This window comes from Grus americana, chromosome 18 (genome assembly GCF_028858705.1).
Source record: "Grus americana isolate bGruAme1 chromosome 18, bGruAme1.mat, whole genome shotgun sequence".
In the NCBI taxonomy this organism is placed as follows: domain Eukaryota; kingdom Metazoa; phylum Chordata; class Aves; order Gruiformes; family Gruidae; genus Grus; species Grus americana.
This window is the reverse complement of record NC_072869.1, coordinates 7408126-7431035: the sequence shown is the minus strand read 5'-3', so window position 1 is coordinate 7431035 and position 22910 is coordinate 7408126. Positions and strand designations below refer to the sequence as shown.

Below are 22910 nucleotides of genomic sequence, written 5' to 3'. Positions count from 1 at the left end.
ATATTTAGTAATATGTGCCAAAAAAAAAAAAAACCACCCCAGGGAATAGTTAGCAACCGCCTGTCCTGCTGGGCATTTTTGTTGCTGTTACACCTGGGTCACCCCAGATGTGATGCACCCTGCGTGTTGTAGCCAGGGGGACCCAGGTCCTGGCACAGGCTGGGGGCAACGCCGGGGACCTGCCCGCTGCGTCTGGGCTCTCGGCAGCCCAAAGCGCCGCGGGGTTTGGCTCACAGGGCTGCGACACTCTGTATTGCTGCCCAGGCTCCCTCAGCTCCAGCGAGCACCCCGAGGTCAATACGCTCGGTGGTAAAACACAAAAACACACCCAGAGCTATACACATTTTACAAAAAAGGGAACACCCCTCCCACACACACACAGAACAGGGACACAGATACACAAAAAACCCAAACCAAAACCACAAAGCCCCTCGGGCTCCTGCTCCATCCCCTCTTGCCCAGCACTGCGCAGCCCCGAGGACACACGGCTCTGCCTGGGGCCCTTTGTTCATCACCCAACCACCACGCACTGCCCGTCCTAAAAGGCTTTTGCCGTCCTGAGCCGGGCCTGGGCTTTACGTGTCTCGTCAGGCTCTTTCACAGCCCAAAACCCAGCTCCGCCGGCTCCATCGGCAGGTTGACGGGCACCAGCCGTGCTGCCGCAGCTTTCCCACCCCTTTGATTTATCCCTCGGTGAAGGTGATGATTTTGCAATGGCCTCTAACGCAGAACAGCGCTACGCGATTCCCTGCAGAGGAAAACACCTCAGCCCGTTCAGCATGGCCAAGCTAAAGCCTCTGCTGCCTGCAGGGACCAGCCAGGGCCGGGAGGGCAGGAAAAAAGCAGCTGCTGGTGGCAGCCACTGCCGAGCCCGTGCTGCCAGTCCCTGGGCGAGGGACCCCGCTGCCTCCTGGTTGCCGGCACAGCTCCTCGCCAGCAGTGCAGAGCTCAGCGCCATCCCACCTCCCCAGCCTCTTTCCAGTGGGAAACTTGGACAAAAATCACTTCTGTGCCATTTCCTCCTGCTGAAATCCCGCAGCCGGCTGCCCCTTCGCGGCTTAACCCTGTCAAGAGGGGCAGCCCCCACCGTACCCCAGGTGCCTTGTCCCATCCTGCTGCACTGCTGCCAGCACAGGGCCGTTGCCCAAAAGCACCCTCTGCACAGACTCAGCCCACGCATCAGCTTTGTTGCTTTTAATTTAAAATAAGAGGCTTATCCACAAGAAAAAAGAGGAGGAGAAAAAAAAAAAAAAGGCAGGTTTGGCCATGGGTTGTCCCCACCCCAGGTAAATGATGATGCATTTGCATTGCCCTGACACAGTGTTGCAGACAGGAGGGTTGGGGACACGGCCAGGCGATGCGGCACCGGCAGTGACAAGCTAATGGGGATGGGGAGGGACAGCCACACACTTTCACATCCCCCGTGTAGTGTTGTGAGTCCGGACAGGCAAAGAAATCCCCGGAAATACCATGTGCCCAGCCTCCCCAGCCCCACAGAGCATTGCTACCCAAAGGCAGGGGTGAGATGGGCGCTGGGAGGTGGGGGGGGGACACAGGGACCCCTCCGGCCGGCTCCAGGTCTGGCACCAGCAAAACTGCCTGGGTCCCACTGGCCGGACCCCCTCATTTCAGGACCCTCTTCCTCCGCTTCCCTCACTCCTTCTCCTTGGACTGCTTGGCTCGTTGCTTGCGGAGCTTAACGAAGGCCTGAGCCTCTTTGTCTCCCTTCCTGGACTCCAGCAGCTGGAGGATCTCGTCTCCTGCCAGAGAGGAGGGGAGTGATGGTGGGAGATGGTCACCACAGCCCCCTCCCCACGCCGCGGGGGCTCAGCAGGGCTCAGCCCGGCTGCGGCATCACGTACCGCTGGGTTTGGGGTGGGTGAGGGGCAGGCGGGTCTGGGGCACCCGTCCCCCGTCAGCCTGGTCCTCATCAGTGTCAAGGCCGGGCAGGTGGCGGAGGGGGAAGAAGGCTTCGCCTTCCAGGTCGTTGGCCCCCAGCGTGTCGTAGTCGAACACAGTCAGCAGCAGGCAGGCCCCCTCCTGCCGGCACTTCTCGGGGGGGATCAAGCTGCAGGGGGACGGGATGTGGGGGACTGTCACATCCCACCCCCTCGGTCCTGAAATTCAACATTCCCTCCAGGGACCAAACAGGGCCCTGGCACAGCCCCGCACCAGCCTGCGGGACCCAGGTGCTTGGGGTGCCTCTACCCCAGCTCCCACCATGGGACCCCATGGCTGAGCCCCCAGCGGGACACAGGGGGTGAATCCCAGGGCAAGACCCAGTTCCTGGAGCAGCAGGCCTGGAGCAGGGGCTCAGCTGAATTGTGGGGGGGCAGTGGGTGTCAGCCCCTACGTACAAGTCAAAGGCTTCATCGAAGAGGGGGTGCAGCTCGTTCCTCTTGCACTGGGTGGTCCGGGCCACCACCTCGGGGAACTCATGCCGGGGCTCCAGGGTGAGCTGGACGAAGGGGTCGCTTGAGCCTGGCGGGGTGCAGATGTCAGCCCCCTCCTCCTGCCCCCCCTTCTGCCCCAGCACGGCCAGCTGAGCCCAGCCAGGGTGGCCGGGGGGGGGTGTGTGTGTGTGTGTGTGTGTGTCAATTCACCCTCGCCGCCAAACCCCCAGCCCAGCCCACGCTCCTGGGAGGGTGCAGGAACATCCCCAATCCTGCCCACACGTGGATCTGCCACGGGTGGCTGCAATAGCAGTGACCTCTCCTGGGGACCTCCCCAAATGACAGCCAACGCGAGACTGGCCCTGTCTCTCCCTTTTCTGATTTGCACGGTGCAAAAAAAAGCCGCCTGCCCTGGCTGCTGGCTTGTGCTGCAAAGCGAAGGCAGCGGGATGTGGGCACAGTGTCCCACCTGGTCCTGCCCGCCACATCCCACTGCACCACCCCGGACCAGTACAATAACCCCCTTCTGCCCCAAATTCATGTCCTTGGATGAAAAATCAAATAAAGACAGAGTCCCATTACTCCAAGCACTGCCAGCATCTCTCCTACCCAGGGGCATATCGGGGACCGAGGACAGGGGGTCCCGGGGCGGTGGGGCTCCCCAGCACACCCACACCCACCGTTGGAGTCCAGCGGGATGAGGTTGACGGCGTTGAGCACTTCCACGCGGAGTTTCTGCTCCGACGGACGGTACAGCGCTTTGATCGTCACGGCTCCGTACTTCTCGGAGCTGGTGTCCAGCTGAGCGGTGGGGTACAAGAATAAGGGTACTGCCGTTTGGCATGCTCGTGGAGAGGATGCTTGGGGTCCAGTTGAGGCTGAGTGGGGATTTTGGGGTACCCGGGGGGTGATGTGCATTATGTGGGATGCAACTGAACCCCCTCCTGCCCGCTGCTGGGACAAAACCAGCCCCAACAGCCCCAGGACTGGGAGGGTGGTGGGGAAATCCCACGTTTCCACAGGCAGGCTGTGCCGGGCAGCCTCGCGTGTGCAAGGGTGGGGTGTGGGAAGGGGCTGGGGGCACCATCCTGACTCCTACCTGCTGCTGGATCCTGTTGATGAAGTATTTCTGGATGAGTTTGCGGCTGGTGGCAGAGCAGAGGGCCAGGCGGGTCTCCAGCGACTGCGGGGAGGACGAGAGGTGATGTCAAGCAGACGGATGGGTCTGCAGCCCAGGGACACCTTCCCTGGAGAGCACCCAAAGGAAACCCTGGGGACCCCCATGTCCCCAGCACCCCGTACCAGGAAGGCTGCAGTGTGGAGGGTCTCCAGGGGCAGCCCACAGCCCTCGGCGTAGAAGCACAGCTCCAGGCTCTGGGGGGAAGGATATTGTCAGCTGGCAACCAAACACCCATCCCTGCCAGGGACCCCCTGGCTCCCCCCGCCGGTACCTTCAGGGCACAGTGCAGCTTCTTGTAGCGCTGGGCCGAGGGCACCTGCTGCCCTGCGGCTGCCGACAGCACGGCCAGGGTGTGATGCCAGAGGAGAGTCAGGAGGCTGCAGGGGTGAGGGAGGAAGGCTGTGAGCGGGGGGCTGGGTTGGGGACGGGGGGCGTTGGTCCTCGGCCAAAGGTCTTTGCAAAGCCCCAGAGGGAACTGGCTCATCCCGCTGGGCTGAGCAGCCAGCCCCAAAGCAAGATGTCCCCAAGGCCCATGGGGCTGGGGGGGACACTCCTGCCAAGGGACGGTGATGCGGCTGGCCTCTGCTGTGGGGCATCTCCAGGGTCCCGGTCACCTTTTGAAGTTCTCCTGGACCAGATGCTCGTTGAGATACTGTAGCTCCGACTCTAGGAACTTCATGAGTGGGATGATGGACTGCAGCAAGAGGAGAAGGAGGTTGGGGAGGGCACAGGGGAGCTGTATCCAGCAGGGCACAGAGGGGACAGAGCTAGCAGGGCAGGAGGGGGTCCAGAGGACCTCCCTTCCACAGTGAGGATTTGGGCAGGCTGTGCCCGGTCTGATCCTGCTGCTGACTCAGGCATCAAACGAAGCAGGCGGAGGTCTGGGCCCCATCGCTGGTGTGTCCCAGGCGTGGGGCAGGGAGAGGTGGGGAAGGGCGATGAGGGTCTCCACCAAGAAGGCAAGGGTTATTCACAGCTGCCCAAAAAAGATGGGCCAGGAGGGGCCAGGCCAGGTACTTACATCCTCGGGCTCCTGGTTGTCTTTGGAAGAGGAGAGCTCCTGGATGTGTCTGGCGATGCCCTTTTCCAGCTGTCAGGGAGAAATGCAGGAGGCATTGGTATTTGCCCTCTGCACCAGCTTCTTCATGCCCAGGTCCACCTTGTCTCCATCCCAGGAGCACTGTGGGCTCCAGGGCCCCTTAGGTGAAACCTCCCCACTCCGGGCCAGGCTACAGGCAAGGGGGTCAGTGGCAGGTGGTCACCTTGGTGGCCAGGGCTTGCACCACATCCCGGATCTCATGGTCCAGGCAGGAGACGGCACTGTCAAGCTGGTTGTGCAGCGTGTGCTGGATCTGCTGCTGGTTGATGACGGCCCCTGTGCGCTGCTCCAGCTGGGCCCAGTCCAGCTGTGACGGCAGCTTCAGGATCAGCAGCCGCAGTTGCTTGATGTTGTTCACCACGATGCAGAGCTGAGGGAGGTGGGTCTGCTTCAGGGTGTCCCACACCCCCTAATACATCCCCTGCTGGCTCCATCTCCATCCCCATCTCCATCCCCATCCCCATGCCCATGCTGATCCCCATCCTGCTCCCCCTGCTTACACCATTTCTCTCCTGATTTTCCAGGATCATGGCTATCCAGGGGGGCAGCTGATCCCCCTGAAACCCAAATCCAGAATGTCAGCTGGGTGCTCAGCAGCTCATCTCCCTCTCTGCCCCAAAACCATGGCCAAATCCTGCCTCTCCCTAAGCAGTGGACCCTGCCCCAATACCAACCCTGTTGGCCGCTTCACCCTCATTCTGCTCCCTCAGTGACAGAGCCTCAGCCCTCTCCTTGATGAGCCGGCAGTACATCAGGGCAATTTTGCACATGTCCTGCAGGATAGAGAAGAAGCCAACATGACTGAGCTGGGCAGCACAGGGACCACCAACGTGCCAGAGGACCCCACCACATCAGCATTCATTGGCACCTGTCTCTAAGAGCAGGAGAGAAAACTACGGCTGCTGATACCCGTAAACATGGCATCTGCTGGTAGAGCCCGGTGTACAAACCTCCACGAGCTTCACCATGATCATGAAGGCTTCCTCGGGGTCTGGCCAGTTGAGCTGCTGCCAGGTCTTCACAATCTGGGCGTAGCAGGTGGACAGGTCAACAGTGGATGTGCTGTGCTTGTTGTGCTCCCCGAAGGGTGTCAGCTGAGAGGGCAGAGAAAACAAAGGCAACTTAGGTTATAAGGAAAGAACCCATCCCAGACAGGAGAGCTGCACCTTTACTCTGGGGCTCTCTGGCCCATCCTCAGCTCCATATATCCCAATGTCATCACTCAATCACTTTGGAGAGTGGAGGAGATGAGGATGGATGGAGCAGCCTGAGCTCCCTCCATCATACTCCAACCTAGCGTTGTTGGACCACACTGAAGAGCAGGGTGAGGAGCCTGCAGCCCCATGGCTGCCTTCCCTCCCCTCTCTAAAGGCAAAGGGGATGCTCAGAGCATGGCCCAAGTGCAGGCTCATCAGCTCGCTTGGGCTGCCAGAGAGCAGCAAAGGAAGGGGCACCGGGATGTGGCCAGGATGGGATCAACTAGTCCAGGAGACCACATCCTTTCTGATACATTTGGGAGAGGAACCAGCTCACTCCTGGGCTGCAAGAGGCACCTACGTGGTGGTCTCAATGCTGTGAGCCAGGCACAGCAGCAAGGCATGGAGGGAGCTGGAGTGCCCCCAGAGGATGGAGGGAGATGTTCTCCTCCCCGGGTTACCTGATCCATCTGGACAGCTCTTTCTGCCCTCTCCAGCGCAATGGTGTAGGCCTTCTGCAGCCACTGGGGCACAGCTTCCTTGAACCACTGGTGGAAATTGCTCAGAGCCAGAGGTCCATCCCTGTGGATGAAGGCACCAGCTTCTCCAGCTGCACAGCAACAGCAAGGGGCCATCACCCCTGTACAAGATCATGTGCAAGAAACTGCCCCAAGGTGGATGCAGCGTGTAGCACCGTGCTACGGAGAAACCTCCCCTAGCCTGGAAGTTGAGATCTCCATCAGCCTCACTCAGAGGTAAGCCTGAAACCCTTCTGGGTTCACATCAATGCTCACATCGACACCAGACACCAACAGCCTGGGCTGCCTTGTGTGTAATCAGTGATGTAGGTGAATGGGAAGGATTTGGAGTTCCTCTCAATTAACTGCTCATTCCCTCACTTCGGCATCTCCCCCTCTCTGGGTTGGATACCTCTTTGGGAGGAAATCCTTCATCTGATAGAGTTCCTGCAGGTTCATGTAGAGCTGGAAAAGGCTCTCGGCCATGGGCTTGGACATGCTGCTGTCGACCTCATGCAGCTGCTCCTGGACATGCTCTGCGACCTGGCAGAGAGCAAGGGAAGGGAGAACAGCTGTCAGTCAGGGTCCGGCCGGGAAGGTTTGGTCTGCTAGGGGCTCTCTGGAGCCACGGGGTGAGGGTCAGCTCAGGGAACTCTGCTTCCTTTTGGGTGGCATTACAGGCGATTCATTGGGTCAAGTAAGCAGATAATAGTCACTGCATGCAGGGAAAGATGGAGCGTTTCCCTCGCTTGCTCCCTTTCCAGGCTTGCAACAACCAGTTGCCACCTGAATGGTGGCCAAAAACATCAGCCTGGCTTTACACCTTAGTCCCATGAATGCAGAGCAGCCCAGGCTTGCTCACCAGGCTCTCCAGCTCCAGGTAGGCAATGGAGAAGAGATTCAACTTCAAGGTGCTGCAAGAGAGAAATGGGAAGTCAGGAGCCTGCCAGCCCCAGCCCAGCAAACCCTCCCAGGCCATGCCCTTGCCATAAGGGCGAGGACAGTACAGCTCTAAGAGGCAGAAATGGGACCACAGATGCTACCTGTGGAGCCCAAGAGCCAAGGAACGAGGCCTCAAAGTGCCCTGTTGCTCTTGACCCTAGGGAAGGTTGGGGGGGGGGGGGGGGGGCGGGGCGGATCAAGCTCTGAAACCTACTTGATGAAGAATTTATTCCAGATTTTCTGGCCCTGCTGGAGATCTCCTATCACCTCCACGAGGAGTCTGGACAAGGCTTTGCCATTCTCCTCCATGCTCTGCAAAAGAAGGAACAGCTTTGTTTTGGATGCTTAGTGATTTTGAGATGACCTGGGCGCTGTTCCGACCTGATTAATTTCTATGATTTGTTCTCGTGGGGTAGCAATCTATCATTAGATCCACATTAGGAGCACCAAGTTGTTGGTGACATCCACTGTCGCCCTGTGCTTGCATGGCTGGGGACATCCTCCTGTTGTCCTGAGCATTGCACCAAGGCCTTAAGCTTCAGTGCGCCTTGGCAGCTGCAGGTAGCATGGCTCTCGCTATTTTTAAGCTGGAAAGCCAAATGCCTTGACTGTATCAGAAAACTGCAGAAGCCTCATCTCAGTCTTGTCTTCCCACCCCCCCCCTTGGATCTCCCACTCCAAGCCCAGAAAATTGCTTCTTATAATGTCAGAGAGGCAGAGATGAGAACTGACCTTCACCATGGGCTTGAGGTGCTGCTTCTTCATGTGAAACCACTCAGTCGTGCCTGACTGCAAGAGAAGAGTCCTGGTGTGATGGCAGGAAAGCAGGAGGAGCAAAGCCAGATCTGTCATCGCCTTCACTGTCCCTGTCCCCTGGATGTGGTCAGGACCCAGCTCCGTGTGGTGGGAACCACAGCCTGGGACCATCAGGGTGAAGAGGGGCAGGTATTCTTTCCCCCCCATGGTAGTCCATGTGGCTTTGCTGAGGTGTGGGCATTGGGCAGGGGATGGATGGGGAGGGAGAGCCATGGGGTCCCACCTCCCTGGGTCTGCGGAGGGTGAGACCCCTGGTCCCACTACCTTCAGTGCCGTGGAGACCATCTGGGGGAGGTTGGGGCTGAGTGTGCATAGCTCGTGGAAAGCTTTCATTTTGCACATCTGGACCAGGACCCTGCAAAGCAAGAACCTTGAGTGGAACCCATCACCAGCCCATCAGAAACAACCACCCCTCCCACCAGAGACCCTACCCAAACAGACCTTCCCCTCCCAACAACATCCCCTACGGGGAGCCCAGGACAAGGGACAGGACAGGACAAGTGTCACAGCAGCCTAGAAGGGGGCAGAAAGGGCTTACGCAGGTTTTTGCCTAAGCTTACAGGCTTGTCCATCACGGTGGACAAGCCATACTACCCCGTGTGCAGCTGGCACCAGTACTTGACTCACCGGAGCAGGGACTGGAGCCTCTCCGTGGACCTCGGGACAGAGAGGGGGAAAATGATGCGATACCTCCGGATGAGGGAGATCCCGTAAGTCAGCAAGGACTGGAAGGACTCGGCCAGCTCTGCTTTCTGGGGACAAGGAAGGAAGGAAGGAAACATGCGCTGTCCTCCTCAGCAGCAGAACGAGATGCCAACAGGACCACGGCACCATGGTGGAGGGAGCTGGTGGCTCCTGTTCCTTTCTAGCCTGCTTCAGGGATGGGAAAACCCCCTGATGCCTTGGGTTACTTCTCCCTGGAGAGGCTGGACTGAGCTTTGTGCTTAAACCTCGTTGCTGTGCAGGAAAAATTCAGAGTCTCAGCAGGGTGCTGGGATGCCCTGGGAAAATGGGCAGGGAAAAGTAGGAATTGGGTCATATTTAAGTTTTGTAGGGGGTTGTGATTGACTTGATGGCAGCGATGGAGGAGGGGGATGTTGGTGCAAAGGGTAAGGGCTTTGGAGAGGGGGAACAAACCCTCAGGGCAAAGGGACTCCCTGACCCATGGGTTGCCCTGGTTCCTGTGGCTGGTTCTCCCCAGAAATGCCCTCCAGTTGCCCCAGCACCCCTGTACCCCACAAGCTCCTGCCCTTCCTGGAACACAGGGAGGGAAACAGCCCCAGGAGCCAGGAGGAGAGGCTCAGTGTTGGGTGCACGGGGCATGTTTCCCTGATCTCTGCCCCCCGCGTGGTGCCGGAGCCTCCTCACCTGCTCTGGCCTCAGGCGCTCCTGCACCCACTGGTACTCGATGCTGGTGATCTGGTGGAGCAGGCAGTTGCTGTTGAACTCAAGGCTCTGGTAGAGCTTGCTGTATGCCAGCCACTGCCTGGGGAGGAAGGAGAGGCTGGGCTGAGCCCCCGGGGGCTGGGGGGGCACCCAGGAGCCAGTGTGGGGCTCCCCCACCCATGGCTACAGCTGCGATTGCGGGGGCAGGACCCAGGTCTCCTGGTGCTGTTTGGGGCAGGGGGCAACACCAGCCCCACTGAGCTCATGGGAGAGACCGGCTGCGGTCAGATGGCCCCAGGCAAGGTGTCGGGGGCCCTCGACCCCCCCCACCCCACCCCGATGTCACATCATGGCTCCCTGGGCATGGGGTACTCACGCCATGACCTGGTGGAAGTCAGAGAGATCCTTCTGCGTAGCGTGCAGGTACAGCACCGTGCTGGCATGCCTGCTCAGCTCCCCGTCCCAGGCGATGCTGCCGGCCTGCGAGGATGCAAAAGGAGGGTGACGGGTCCTGGAGCGAGCTGGGCTGAGCAAGGAGGGGGCAGGAATCGGGGTAGGGTGTGTTCACAGAACCACAGGAGGAATGGGTGCCCCATAAGGATGCCAGGCATCATCATGACCCTCCTCCCCATCACACTGCAGCAATGTGTTGGGCATGATGGGCTCCAAAGGAAGCCCTCACCCTAGCCCTGCTTCTCCCCCATGGTACCTGGTGCTGAAGGATCTCATAGGACACGAGCTGCTGCAGGAGGTGGCGATGGACAGTGTAGCTTGGCTGTGTCCGGCTGCTCGTGGTGGCCCTCTGAAAAGAGACAATGCATAGAAGCAATAACCATAACTTGTCTGAACACGCAGGGACACAGTCAGCGTGGACACAGGAGCCCAAACAGCATGGGGCCAGAGAGCCCTGTCTGAAGCTGAGCCAAGGGGTGCAGGTACACCAGGAGCAAGGTCCCCACGCTGGCATGGAGCTCAGGGGAGAGTCGAGCTGGTTTCCAGCACATGCAAACCCTGGTGCTGGCACCTCTGATCCTGGGGCAAGGATCTGCAACCGCAAGAGAGGTCCCAAGGGACAGGCACCTGCCCCGTCCTGCCAAGGCAATAGAAAGGGACCCCCTTCCCCATCCCCTCCTACCTTCTTGTGAGTCATCAGGAACTGCAGGTGACACTGTCCCCGGTTGGGGTACGTCTCCGTCCGTGGCTCCAGATGGTACCACTGGTCGTCCCAGCAGTGCAGGTCCTGCACACACAGAGACAAGGGTGAAGCCCTGGGCACCCTTCCCAGGGAAAGGATCCCATGCAGGAACCAGGTCCCACTGTGCTGATGGGGCAGGAAGGTGCTGCACTGGATAATTCTAGTATTGGATTAAAAATAAAAGGGGTATAATCATGGAGTGAATGTGTTGGAGTGGCCGGGGCACCTGCCACCGAACTGAGGAACCTGGCATCCATTTGTGGCTCTGAGCCGGGATCCTGGGTGAGCTTGGTGCTGCCACGGGGCTGGGATCCTGCCCGGACCCCGTGAGGTTTAACTGGCACCTGGGGAGTCACTCGAAGGAGAGGATGCACCGCGGTGCTCACCTTCAGACGAAGGACCACGTTCCCCAGGAAATCGTCCTGCCCTTTGTCTTTGCGAGCATCTTTAAAAATCCTGAAAGGCATGAATGAAAGGGGGGGGGGAAGGTTTCCTGCAGCCGTGACCCCCCCACCACTGGGGTGAAGAAGGGCCATGCAGACCTCCCTCCCTCTCTCCTTCCTTCCAAAAGCAATTTTTAAAATCCAGCAGGCAAACAAGCATTTTCCAAACCCTTTTTCTTTGGCAGCCTTAGGGTCACACCAGCACCAACCGTTTGAGACCGTGGAGGTCCGTCAGCTCCCCCAGCTTGTGCCGCACCGACTCCACCGTGTCCGAGTCCCTGTGAGGGTGGGCAGTGAAACCCACCGCGAGGGAAAGGAGGAAATTCAGGTGATTGCAAAACAGATCGGGAGTTGCAATGACAGTGGAGAAGGGAAGGTGCTAGGCAGGGGGAATGTGTCGGGACTGAGGCCGCCCTCAAAACCAGCTGTCCAGCCAAAAATCTGCAAACGTGTGGCTTCTTTCCATAAATAGAATCAGGGCTCAGGATCAGCCCTGCCTGGGCAAAGCCAGCCTGGGCTCTCTCTGCTCATGCTGGTTGCATCCTGCACTGTGCGCTGCTCCAGCAGAAAGTGATGGGAAAAGGGGTCCCCAGCTGGTTTCTGGGGCTTTTTAAAGGGTGCAGGTTGAAGAACCACCCCAGGGACACCCCCCCCCCAGGAGGCGGGACCCCACTCAGGGCCAGGGCCTGGGGTTGCTGCTGCTCACCACATGTCCAGGTGGAAGCTGGCTGTCTCCGTGTCTTCAAACTCCCTGCAAGGCACCAGTGGGATGCTGTTACTCGCGCAGCATCCGAGTGACCAGCGGCAAGCAGGCAGGGCACCTGGGGATTGCAGGCAGGTGGCTCCACCCTGGGGGAGACCCCAAACACCCCGCACAGCCTGGGGAAGTGGCGGGAGAGCCCCGAGGGAGGAATTTTTGCCAGGCTTTATTTTTTCACCTCCCTGGACCTGCTGCATGGGTCTGACCACAAGCCTAGCAAGCCCCAGTGGGCATCAGCCCAGCAGAGCCCCAGCTCCTGGTTGAGGCGAGTGGTGAACCCCCACATCCACCCCTAAGAGCCCTGGACACCCCTCCAGCCCCCTCCCCCCCCCAGTGAGCAAAGACAAGGGGTGGCGGATTACAGGATAAATGTCTCGTCCCACACCGGGCTGAGGGTCTGGTTTATGACTTGTGTGCGGTGGATCTGGTCTTCAGGGATGAGGTCTTTGACCACAGCCTTCATCCTCTTCCTGTGGTCGGAGTGGGCTGGTTCCTGGCTCTTGGCCTCGATGCCCAGCAGGCAGTACGGGTCACTGAACCCTGCGAGGGAGGAGGCGTGCAAGTCCCCGTCGGGAGCAGCAGCTGTCCCTTTTCCGATGGGACACCCACCCGTCTCCACTTACCGCTGACGTCTTTACCCAAAATCCCCTTGGCTTCCTTCACAGTTGCTTTCAGGCAAAAAATTGGGCTCTGGAAGAAAGAAAAAAAAGCCCATGCTTAATGTGGGGTCACCAACCCCATGAGGAAGGATGTGGCTCCAGAAGGATTGCATCATCAGCTGCCGCTGAGGCCAGCACACAGCTCCTGAGCAACATCCCCAGCACAGCCCAGGGCACCCCGTACCCCAGAGCCCAAACACGGGGGCTGGGAGGCACTGAAGCCCCCTGGCACCACCCAGATGCAGGGACCCCCCTCCCTGGGCCATAGCATGCTGCAGAGACACCGTCTCGCTGTGTACCTCCAGTTCCTTGACCTGCTGCATGATGACACTGTGCTCCTCTGCATCCATGCCGAAAGCCTGTGGTAGATACCGGGGCCGGTAAGGGATGGTGCAGCCAGGGGTTTCCCCCTCCTCCCTGGGAGCCAGCTGCAGCTCGAGGGGAGAGGAGAGGAGCAAAGAGCCCGGCAGAAGGGCTGGGGACCAGCTGAAAGCTCTCGAGGGAGAGCCTTCTTCCCACCATCCTGAGCCTAAGATAAATATTTCTCCCTAGGGCTAATACTTCCCAGCCGCAAGCTGTCCCAGCCCTCCAGCTGGATGCTGCTGCTACATCTTTTAAGGTGCTTGCTAAAAGCTCCCTCTGAGTGCTCCCCATCTCCTTTAGCTAGGTGGACGTGTCAGGGGACAGGTTTTGGGATCCCAGTTGGGGAGCTGGGGACCCACCTTTTGCACGTAGGCGTATAGCTCCTGGGAGTCCGCAACGTGGTGCTGCTCGGGCTTGCCCAGGCGGTGCCGGATGGTGTAGAGGACCTCCTCATAGAGCAGGACCAGCTGCGGGGAGAGCACCAACACCTCACATGGGGCCAGGCCAGTGAGCACTCACTCCATGCATCCCTCGGGATTAGCGGGGTGTCCCTCCCCAGCAGCCCCCCAAGCTCCCCGCCTGTCCCTGCCACCCGCCTCCCGGCATCCAGCCCTGCCCAGCCACCACCAGCTGTCCCTGGGGAGCATCTTCGGGAGCTGAGCCATGTCCCCAAGCCCCAGCAGCAATGCTGACTCTTCCAGTGCCATCAAGGGAGACCATGGCAGGGTCACGCTCGTACCTCTCGCTTGGAGAACCGGTGGGACAGATCCATCTAGAGAAAGAAGAGAAGCAGAGAGGTTTCCCATCAGGTCTCGTGGCAGAGGGTGGTTTCAGGAGGAAACCACAACCGGGCAGGGCTGGACAGGGGTGGCATCACCCGCAGCCCATCAGGATGGGACGCCCCAAAGGATGCCATGACACCCCGCAGATGCCCCCACAGCTGGGGGACCATTTCCCCCATCACCCACCAACGAGGCGGCATGGGGGCTTCACTGCCAAGCCCGATTAATCGAGGAGGGGGTGGCAGGGATGGCAACAGCAATTTGGGGTGACCCACAGGAAGCTTTAAAAGCCAGCCACCCGCCTCTCGCCCCACAGAGCTGCTCGCAGGCCTGGTCAGGTCCAGCAGGACCAGGCTGGAGAGCAAACCAAGAGACAGGGCAGGTGGCCAAAGTGCAGCAAGGAGCAGCGGGCTGGCCGAGGCAGCTATGGGCAAGGAGACGTCAAAGCCATTGGGATTCCCGGCTTCAGTCCCCTTGCCAGAAAGCAACACGTGTGCTGCTGTGAGGGTGCATTGCTCGGTGTTGAGCTGAAGGTCCATTCCCCACTTGAAGGGTGATCAGCAATAACTTGCTTTCCAAAAGGCAATTAAATTAAAACAGTGCCACATGATGAGGCACAGCCCAGCTCCAGTGGCACTCAGACCTGGAGCTGGCCGGGGGGGTGTGTGTGTGTGGGGGGGTGTGTCCCACTGACCACGCAGCCCCTGCCTCGAATGTCACCTCCCACTCATCCCAGCTCCGCATGGCTCCAGCCAGGAAATCAAACCACTTCTGCCCAAAATACCCTTTTCCCTGGCAAACCCAGCTCTCAGCCCATCCCCACCCCCTGTTCTCTCCCCGCCACGGAGGCTGAGCCTGTCCTGCATCTGCTCCCATAACCATGGGCTGGATTTGGCCACCACTGCAGCTGAGCAACTCGGTCCTGCCGCAGAGCCCGGCCGGGTGACAGCAACTTTGCCACCACCACAAGCCGGGTGACACAGCCAGAGGGAGGGGGACCGGTGCCCCCATGCCACCCGTTATGGCTCCCGGTGCTGGAGCCTCTTGGGAGAGCAATGGGACAATGTCAAAAAATTAATAGAAATTTTTGAAATTAGTTCGGCCCTTTCTGTGCCGAGGGCCGTATGCCAAGCACGGCCCCAGCAGCCCGCTCAAACAGGGCTGGCAGGGACAGACAGACGGACAGACCAGCCCTACCTGTGGGTCAGCCGAGGCCCTGAAATGACCTTCGGATTCTCCTAGTAGAAAAAAAACCCCAACAGCCCGGAGCTGGAACATTAACATTTGCTTATGGCAAATCTAGGGCTGGCATAATCCCCCGGCCATCTGGACTAAATTCAACTCTTCCACCCCCAGCGAGTTTGACCCTCGAGCTGCTTCTCCCCCACCTACTGCCCCTTCTTTTAACTGCTGGTCGGTGCCAGGGGGCTGCGGTGGCTCAGCAGCCCCTGTAAAGGGGGGATCTGCTGCACCCAGGGGGGGCCCTGCCTGCTCCTGCCTGCCCCTGCCCAGGGACCCTTCACCTGCCCCTGTTCCCGGCACCGTCCTGCCTGCGCCAGGGCACAGGGTGCACAGCCCCATCCCAAATCCTTCTGCCCCCGCCCCCCCCCCCCACTGGGCAGCCCCTTAGACGGTTGCATGCATGGAGGGGAGAGAAAAAAAAGACTTTATTTCTCTGATGCTGTTACTTATCAGCAAAGCACAAACTTCTGCTTCTTGTCCTGCAGCAGGGCCACACGAGGCAGCAGGAGGAGGAGGAATCGCTGTTGTTTGGGGGGGGGGGGGGCTGCTCTCTGTTGCTCCCTTCTGCCATCAGGGATGGCTGCTCCCGGATCTGCTTTGTGCTCGCTCATATGCGCACGGGACCGGTTAAGCTAAAGCTGAGCTGAGCCACCAGGATGTGTTTACTCCTGCTAATCCCCACGCCAAGAGTCCAGCTCAGATCCAGGAGCGGTGCTTAAATCCAGGTCTGGATAGAGCCGCCAGCATTCCCCCCCGCCCCGATAGCTGCGGCAGCATCATCAGCGGTGCAGGAGGCCAGCCCGGCTGCGGATGGTGACACTTAGGAGGGAGGAAAAGGCCCTGCGGGGGGGGACACACCACCAGGACAGATCATCCAGGGAGTCGAGCACGGGGAATTGTGCCCACACGCTCCCAGCAGCGCTGTGCAGAGCTGTGGGTCCCGTGTCCACGGGGGCGGCCAGAGGGACGCCGTCTGTCCGGTCGCTGCAGAGGAAGTGGGTTGGGTTGGCCGAGAGCAGGGCTTTGGGGGGACCCGCTGGGGCCCCGAGGGGCTGGGAGGCACTGGGAAGCTCCAGCCGAGCTACGAAGGGACCCTCTGTGCTGGTGCAGAGCTGCAGCCATGCCGACCCCACACGCAGGCCTCAGGTGCGCGTTTGCAGGGGTATGGTCCCCCCGCATCCCCACCCCCACTCCTCGCCCTTGCAAGGCGTCCTGGCTGGGACGGGGACTCAGTCATGGCTCTCTCGTTCCCTTTTTACAGCCTCGGCGCCCAGCTCAGCACCCTGGGGTCCACCGGGCACAGCCACCCTGACACCCTCCCTGGGGCCATCGCACCCCAAAGACGCTCCCCAGCCCCAAACACGGTCCCCAGCCCATCGGGGTCATGGCCGCCTACCTCGGGGCTCTCCTCCTCGGGGAGGGTCCCCGCGGGGGTCTCGCCAGCAGCATCCATCTCGGGGGGAGGCTCAGCGCGGGGCAGGGGAGCGACTGCAGCTCTGCCTGCTGCTGCCGCCTCTACCCCTGGTTCGCATGCTCGGAGGAAACCACAGACCTTATCTCACCATGGCCATTTTAACAAGCGGAAACGTGCGCAGGCCTCCTTCGAGAGCAGCGCAGGGACGCAGGCGCCCCAGCCCCACTTCCCACCGCCCCATCCCGCACGGGTAACCCCTCGGCAATGGGGACATTGTGGCACAGATGGGATGGGGGCAAAAGAAAGGGTGTCCCATCGAGTCCCTGCTATTATTTATGAGTGAGGAATTGGGAGCGAGCAGACAGAAATAGTCCTGAGAAGGCAAAGCCCAGCGGGGAGAGAGGCTGGTGGAGAGGACGGTTAGGTGGAGGGTTTGGTCTCCGATGTGTCTTTGAGATCCCTTGCGCCACAGGAGCGGAGACGGGAACCCCACAGAAAGCAGAAGTTATCTTCAGCTCTGGGGGATGGAGGGGATTCGAAACGCCGTGCAAAAGCTGCAGGGTGGGAAATCCCTGCGGCACCTGGGGGTGTTGGACAAGGTTGGGCTGAGAACTGATGCAGTTAGTGCACGTGCCGGGGATGGGACTGGGAAAGGGCGCGTGGGCTTTTTCCCATACAGGCTGTCCAGGCAGAGCTAGTTACTGAGAAAAAAAAAGCAGCAGGAAATGGAGTTAAAACCTTGTGCTTTACTGTCGGCTTTCCTTCTTGTAAACGCTTTATCTGATTGCAACTCACAAGGCGGTTGCCTATCACAGACCGGCAGCAGCTCCCACCCCTCGAAGATCCCTATCGAAACGCCTGCGCTGATGGCTAACGGGGGGAAGGCACGGGTGGGCGTCAGGATTTGCTGCAGGACATGGCCAAGGGCAGAGCTGGTTTGCTCCTGGATGTCTACGGTACACAGGCAGCTAAAAGCAGCCTCGGGCTCGGAGGGGCTGTTGAGCTGCTCAAGCATTTGCTGCTCAGCGGATGGACCCGGGAAGGACATCGGCCTGTGCTCAAGACTTGCATGTCTCTGCTGCGGCTGCTGAGCACCCTCTGCAAAGCAGGGCCATGACCACGGCTGATGTTGCTGCACTCTCCATCGAGGGGAGTTTTTGGCTTTCCAGCCTTCCTATTTCTGGCCGCCAGACACTCCTGGGAGCCGTAAGCGAGATGCTTCGGATGCCACGCAGGGCGCAGAGGCTCCACGTTGGGTTCAGTAGTGCTGTGCAGCCTGTCAGGGATTTCTGCTTAATCCAAGGAGGAAACCATGACCATGGAAACTGCCCTGGAAAGTCTGTCGCCTTCACTACTGTACGAGGCATTGCGAAGAGATGACTCCAATAGCGTGGAGGTGCCTGCGCAGACGTACCCCGCAGCACGCTGGCTTGACCCAGGGCTGCTGGAGAATGCTGGCACCAGCCTCCCTGCAAGAAGGCAAGAGGGAGGCAGGCAGCCCGTGCCTTTCACCCTTGCAATCATCTGCTCCCTTAATTAAGGCAGGTTGCACTGGTTTAGCTGCTTTAGGAGACACACAACTTCCCTTTGTCCCGAAACCCTGTAAGAGCGCGTTATATTGGCAAAAGGGGCTCCCCGAAGTTGGAGGACCAGGAGATGGAGAAAGGGCTGCTGGCAGCGACAGCAGATGGATGTGGGGGTCAGATTTTCTTTACCCAGGTCAGCCAGCACGGGAGCGGGGCCGTGAGGGGCTGCACAGCACACGCAGAGTGAGCGGCCCCGGGCAGGGAGATGCCAAGCTAATCTATGGAATAAAAATCCAGAGATACGGCAAGACACCAAAAAGCTGAAATCCATCCCAGCTCTCACAGCAATCGTTCAGCCTCATCCCCTGAGGTCTGAAAAAAGCTGCTCGTTATACTTCTGCGCTCTCCCATGTCAGAGGGCTCTTTTGTGACTGTGCCCAGGCACCCGCGCAGTAGCACCGAGGAACTGGACTTGAGCATCACTTCCTCTGCGCTCCCCAGTTTGGCAGTGGAGCCGCCTCCTCGCCCCGTGCCCGGAGAGGGTCCCAGTCCCCTTTGCTGGCAGAGATGCTCAGAGGTGCTTTCCCAGCCCTGCCAGCCTCAGCTTTGACTTTAACCAGCCTAACATTTGCTTCACCTTGGGCAAACAGTTTAAAAGCATCTCCTGCCTTGCTGATGGAGGGGGACACGGTGGAGGAGCTGATTTCTGTTCTGCATCCCTCTCCCTTGACACACACAAACGCTGTTTATTGATCTGGGACATCAGCACCGCGCTCCACAAAATGCTGTCAGTGGGAAGTAGAGATGTAAAGTGCACAACGGCGTTTGAAAATGATTGCTGTCATCTTTGCTTTTAGCTTTGATTGCAAAAGCAAAATCTGGTCTAGCAAAGAGCAACCACAGAGATAAAGGCAGGACGCAGACACAGCACCCCCAAGCTGCTCACACCTTTCGCTGCTTTTTGCCAACCGAAAATAACAGGGGTCCAAGAAATGTCTCTTACCTCAACCAGCACAGAGAGGACAACTGGTAAGAGCTTAGCTAAACCCCAAATCCACCCCTTCTCCTTGTAAGGCTGAAGAAATAAAATCTGCTGCAATCATAAATATTGCTAAGCATCAGGCAATCATTCTCCAGCCAGGGCTGGTGGCTGTGCTGGGGTTTTGCAGGTTTTAGAGAGGAAAAGTTCAGCTTCAGTGTGGAAGTATCTGCTAAAAACCCACTTTCCCCACCAGTTCCCCAGCTGGTCACTGCTCAGGGCTGGTTTGCAGCGCCAGCTGGAAGTGCTCAGGCGCAGCCCGGCAGGGTGGGCAGCACACGTTCCCTGTCAGAGGTCAGCATGGTCCTTACGGAAGGTCTCTGTGCAGGGCTCACATGGTTTTGAGCCTCTGTGTGTGCCAAGGGAGAGTTATTTGGTGATCAGGTTTCAAAAGCAGCAAATACCCTTTCCCCCCCGCCCCAGGTTTTACCAGCAGCCACCTGCTCCACAAAATACCAGTGACAAAAATCACTGAGCTCACATATCTCATCGTATTTGCACCTTGAATTACTCCTCGTCCAGGAAACAGTAAAAAAAGCCCGAAAAGCAGCTACAGAACTAGCACAGATTTCTGGTTAGTAGAGAGAACCCCAATAAACTCCATGCCCCAAACCTGCAGACAAATAGCAGAACATCCCAGACACCCCAAGTCAGGAGCTGAAAAAGGACTGTTTTCCAAAAGGAGTGGGTCAACATTCCCCAAAACAGCCCTCCCTCCCCACACCATCAGTCTGCCTCCCTAAATAACTAGCCAGGGGCATGTACCGTATATATGCACAATATAGAATGAACCCTTCCATTCCTCTCAAAACCAACTCATCCTAAAGGAAAACCCTTTAGGGCTCTACCCCTGCGGGGTTACAGGCTGCCCCTGGTACGAGTAAAGCCCACGGTTCATTCGTACACGGGGTTATAGGTGCTGCTGAGAAAACAGATCTCCAAGGAACAAGCATTATCACCCTCTCTAAAGGGAATCATCTTCCCTTTAAAGGAAAACCTGGTATGAAGGGACCCTCCGCAAGCATTAATAGCGGTTTATCTCCCTACCTCTTGGCTTGATAATCCCGGAGCTGCAGCCTGCCCTCTCCCTTATCTCAATCTCTCAGCTGGAAACGGGCAAATAGTCAAAAAATTGATTTCAACATGTCCCTCCCTCACTTCTCCTTTTAAACACGGGGTCAATGACTCTGCAAAACCAGGCTGCGCCTGCCGGAGTTTGGCAAGGCGTTCAGTAAAAGTACAAGGTGGAGGAGAGGAAGATGGTTTCAAAATGAGCACAGATGTTCCTGCTCCCCCTCCTCAGGGCTGCCCAGCCGGGGCATCCCCCCGGGGACCTCCGGGTGCTGTGTGCTCTGGGACCAGCGATTTCATATGTGGGAGGGGTGTCAGTTGGTTCCCTTCCTTGTCTACTACGGGGCCTTTTAGTTATGTCTGCCCTAACCCCGCATCTTTCCTTCCACAGGGTCTCCTGAGCGCTTTGAGTGCACCTAGCAAAAAGCAGTGGGATGGACACAGCACCCCCCCACCCCATTTGGGACATCTTAGAAGGATGTCAAGGCAAACCCTGTCCCTCTGGGAAGAGCAAAGGGGACTTCCAGCCACCATCCCGGCTCAAACGCTGTGTCTGGCTCCCTGCACGGCAGCACAAGGTGGGGGGAAGCACAGCAGCCTGCCTTGTCCTTTGGGAGGTCACAAACTTCATGTATTGACCTGGACACCATTCGTTTGGCTTGGGGCACCCCGTGACAGTTTTAAACATTTTCTCCATCGCTGCCATGTGCTATCTGTATGCAGAAGTATTTCACCCACTTCCCTCTCCCAGAGAGATGAATTCAGTGTCAGCCACTGGATTTATCATCCCCTCACCGCAGGGCCAGGGCAGCGGCTGCTCTCCCTGCAGGGGCAGGAAAGGGGGACGTAAACGTCAAGGTCATTTCATCTGCTGGTTTGGGGCACTGAGTTCAGAGCAGCAGGACCTACTTGAGTGCTTGAGTGCTTGAGCCAAGGAGGGGCCAGGGTGGGTACCTGAAAGGTGGAAGAACTTGGGGCTGACAGCCGGGTACCAGGCATGCCCCGTGGTGCTTATTAAGCACCTTCGTGCCTATCCTGGAGCACACGCATCAAATTATTGACCAGCTTCAGCACCAAAACGGTCCCTCCCTGGCTTTTCCTCCACCACCTCTCCCCACACATGTGTCAAAGCCCCCTGAGGAGCCCACCAAGCCCAGTGGAGCTGTGCGCTTGGACGATGGGAGGAGGCTGCAGGGCTGAATCCACCCCACTGCCCCCCGATCCCAGACAGACACGCCAAAACACTGAATACCACTGCAGCCAATCCGTGCCGCGGGGAGAGCGACCGTGTCCCCGCCAGAGCCCAGCCCTTACAGAGCAAAGTACAAGGAGGAGGAGGAGGGACTGAACTTGAGCAAAAGAAAGAAAACGTTTAGAAAGACAGGATTTGCTGAACCAAGCTTGCAAATGGAGTCCAAGCTGATACCTTTTGCTCCGGTACCTGGAGACTGTAGGAAATGTGCAGGAAATGGCAGGCGGGCGGCTGGGAGGACGCGGCAGAGGCGGGTCCCGCTCCGTTGGCACCCTGAGGCGTGAGATCCAGCAGCCCCCGACGGCAGGTACGAGTCTCGGGTCCTGCTCGCTGTTACGTGGTCTGTTCACATCCCACTGTGGCCTCTCTCAGCGGCACAGTGATGGCCCTTGAGCAACGAGGGTGCTGAAATACCGGTTTCCAGTTCAGTCTCATGATGGCAACTCTTTGAGCTGACTCAGGAGAGCAGATGGGTGAGTAATACCCGGTACTGCTGCAAAGAAAACCCCTGCCTAAAATTAAGATCTCTGCCCTGCACATCCTGGCATTTCATATCAACCCACAAAAACCCCACATTTGTCACTTGGGCTTATTTGTACAGCTTTAAACCTGAAACTACCTCTTGATCAGAGCCTATCTTAGCAAAACCCATCTTCTAATACCAACCTGGCAGCTGTTTACAGCTGGAGGTGCCTGCGATGCAACCGCATCAGCCAACTCGAGCTGCTCACTGGTGAGGGCTGGCCCTGCTCCTGGCTGCTCCGGGTACAGCTGGGTCTGAACTTCGCCCCACGCCTCCTGCCACCTCCAGCGGTGCTTGCGAAGGGAGCCGGCGCTGCAAGCTGTAGCTCATAAATCACCTTGTCCATCACGCAGCAAAGATGCAATTTAACCATCAACTGCTCACGGGGCAGGCGGGCGCTGGCCAGACTGGCTGAGCCACGGTCCCTCAGCACATCCCCCCACAGCTATAAAGGAATTAATGCAAAATAATTATTTGTTGGTTTTTTGTTTTTTTTTTTTTTAAATAGGCTGCATGAAGCAGGAGTGTTCAAGGTAAAATCTGGGCAGAATGGTTGGAGGAGGAGGAGGGCTCTGTCTCTTCCTTCGGCTGGAGGCAATCCTGGGCAAGCATGCACATGTCCCGACCTTCCCCAGCCGCCAGGGATATCAGCAAGATTTCAGGGCTGGTAGTAGAAAATCTGTAAGCAGTACCTGCAGTAACAGTTTTTTGCATAAGATCTCAAAGCACTTTAGAAACACCTAGTTACACCACAGTCCCGTGAAGGAGGGAAATAGCCCGTATTCAGAGCGGGGCAGCAGGCACAAGGTGAAGTGAGCGACTCCTCAAGTGAAGAGCCAAAGTCACATCGAGGAGACAGAACTCTACATGGTGGTAGAAAACCTGTCTATGCCAAAAGATTAACTGGATCCAACACTAACCATTCCCTGTGCCCCCTCTTTTTCTTCATCAGTGTAATACCATCCAAATACTGGAATTTAATGGTACCGATGTAGGTTTCACATGACAGCCTTTCTGCTGCAGAGATGATTAATCATTCAAGCAGGAACCAGATCTGGAGACATATTAATGCACAACATTTCCTCCTGCCCTACTCCCACCCCACTTCCAG

General features: G+C 58.2%; 1 protein-coding gene across 3 annotated transcripts; it reads right to left on the bottom strand.

Annotated features, from left to right (window-relative positions):
• Positions 1-1092: 1092 nt before the first annotated feature.
• Positions 1093-21586, bottom strand: UNC13D (unc-13 homolog D). Of its 3 annotated transcripts, none has more exons than XM_054846752.1 (32): positions 21451-21586; positions 13690-13722; positions 13310-13417; positions 12887-12946; positions 12552-12618; positions 12291-12468; positions 11875-11919; positions 11378-11446; positions 11112-11181; positions 10666-10770; positions 10240-10332; positions 9907-10010; positions 9513-9630; positions 8772-8896; positions 8409-8499; positions 8061-8117; positions 7543-7640; positions 7249-7300; positions 6799-6929; positions 6330-6450; positions 5623-5766; positions 5347-5445; positions 4836-5042; positions 4595-4663; positions 4188-4267; positions 3845-3950; positions 3696-3767; positions 3493-3576; positions 3074-3194; positions 2358-2481; positions 1863-2068; positions 1093-1760 (listed from the first exon to the last, which is right to left on the bottom strand). In XM_054846752.1, the coding sequence occupies exons 2-32, from the start codon at positions 13720-13722 to the stop codon at positions 1654-1656; spliced, it is 3144 nt and encodes a 1047-aa protein (XP_054702727.1). In that variant the 5' UTR covers positions 21451-21586; the 3' UTR covers positions 1093-1653. The 3 variants fall into 3 exon arrangements, with proteins under 3 accessions (XP_054702727.1, XP_054702724.1, XP_054702725.1); XM_054846749.1 differs by lacking the exon at positions 21451-21586 and adding an exon at positions 16371-16551 and having other exon boundaries at positions 1094-1760; XM_054846750.1 differs by lacking the exon at positions 21451-21586 and adding an exon at positions 20001-20091 and having other exon boundaries at positions 1095-1760.
• Between the last annotated feature and the right edge of the window lie 1324 nt (positions 21587-22910).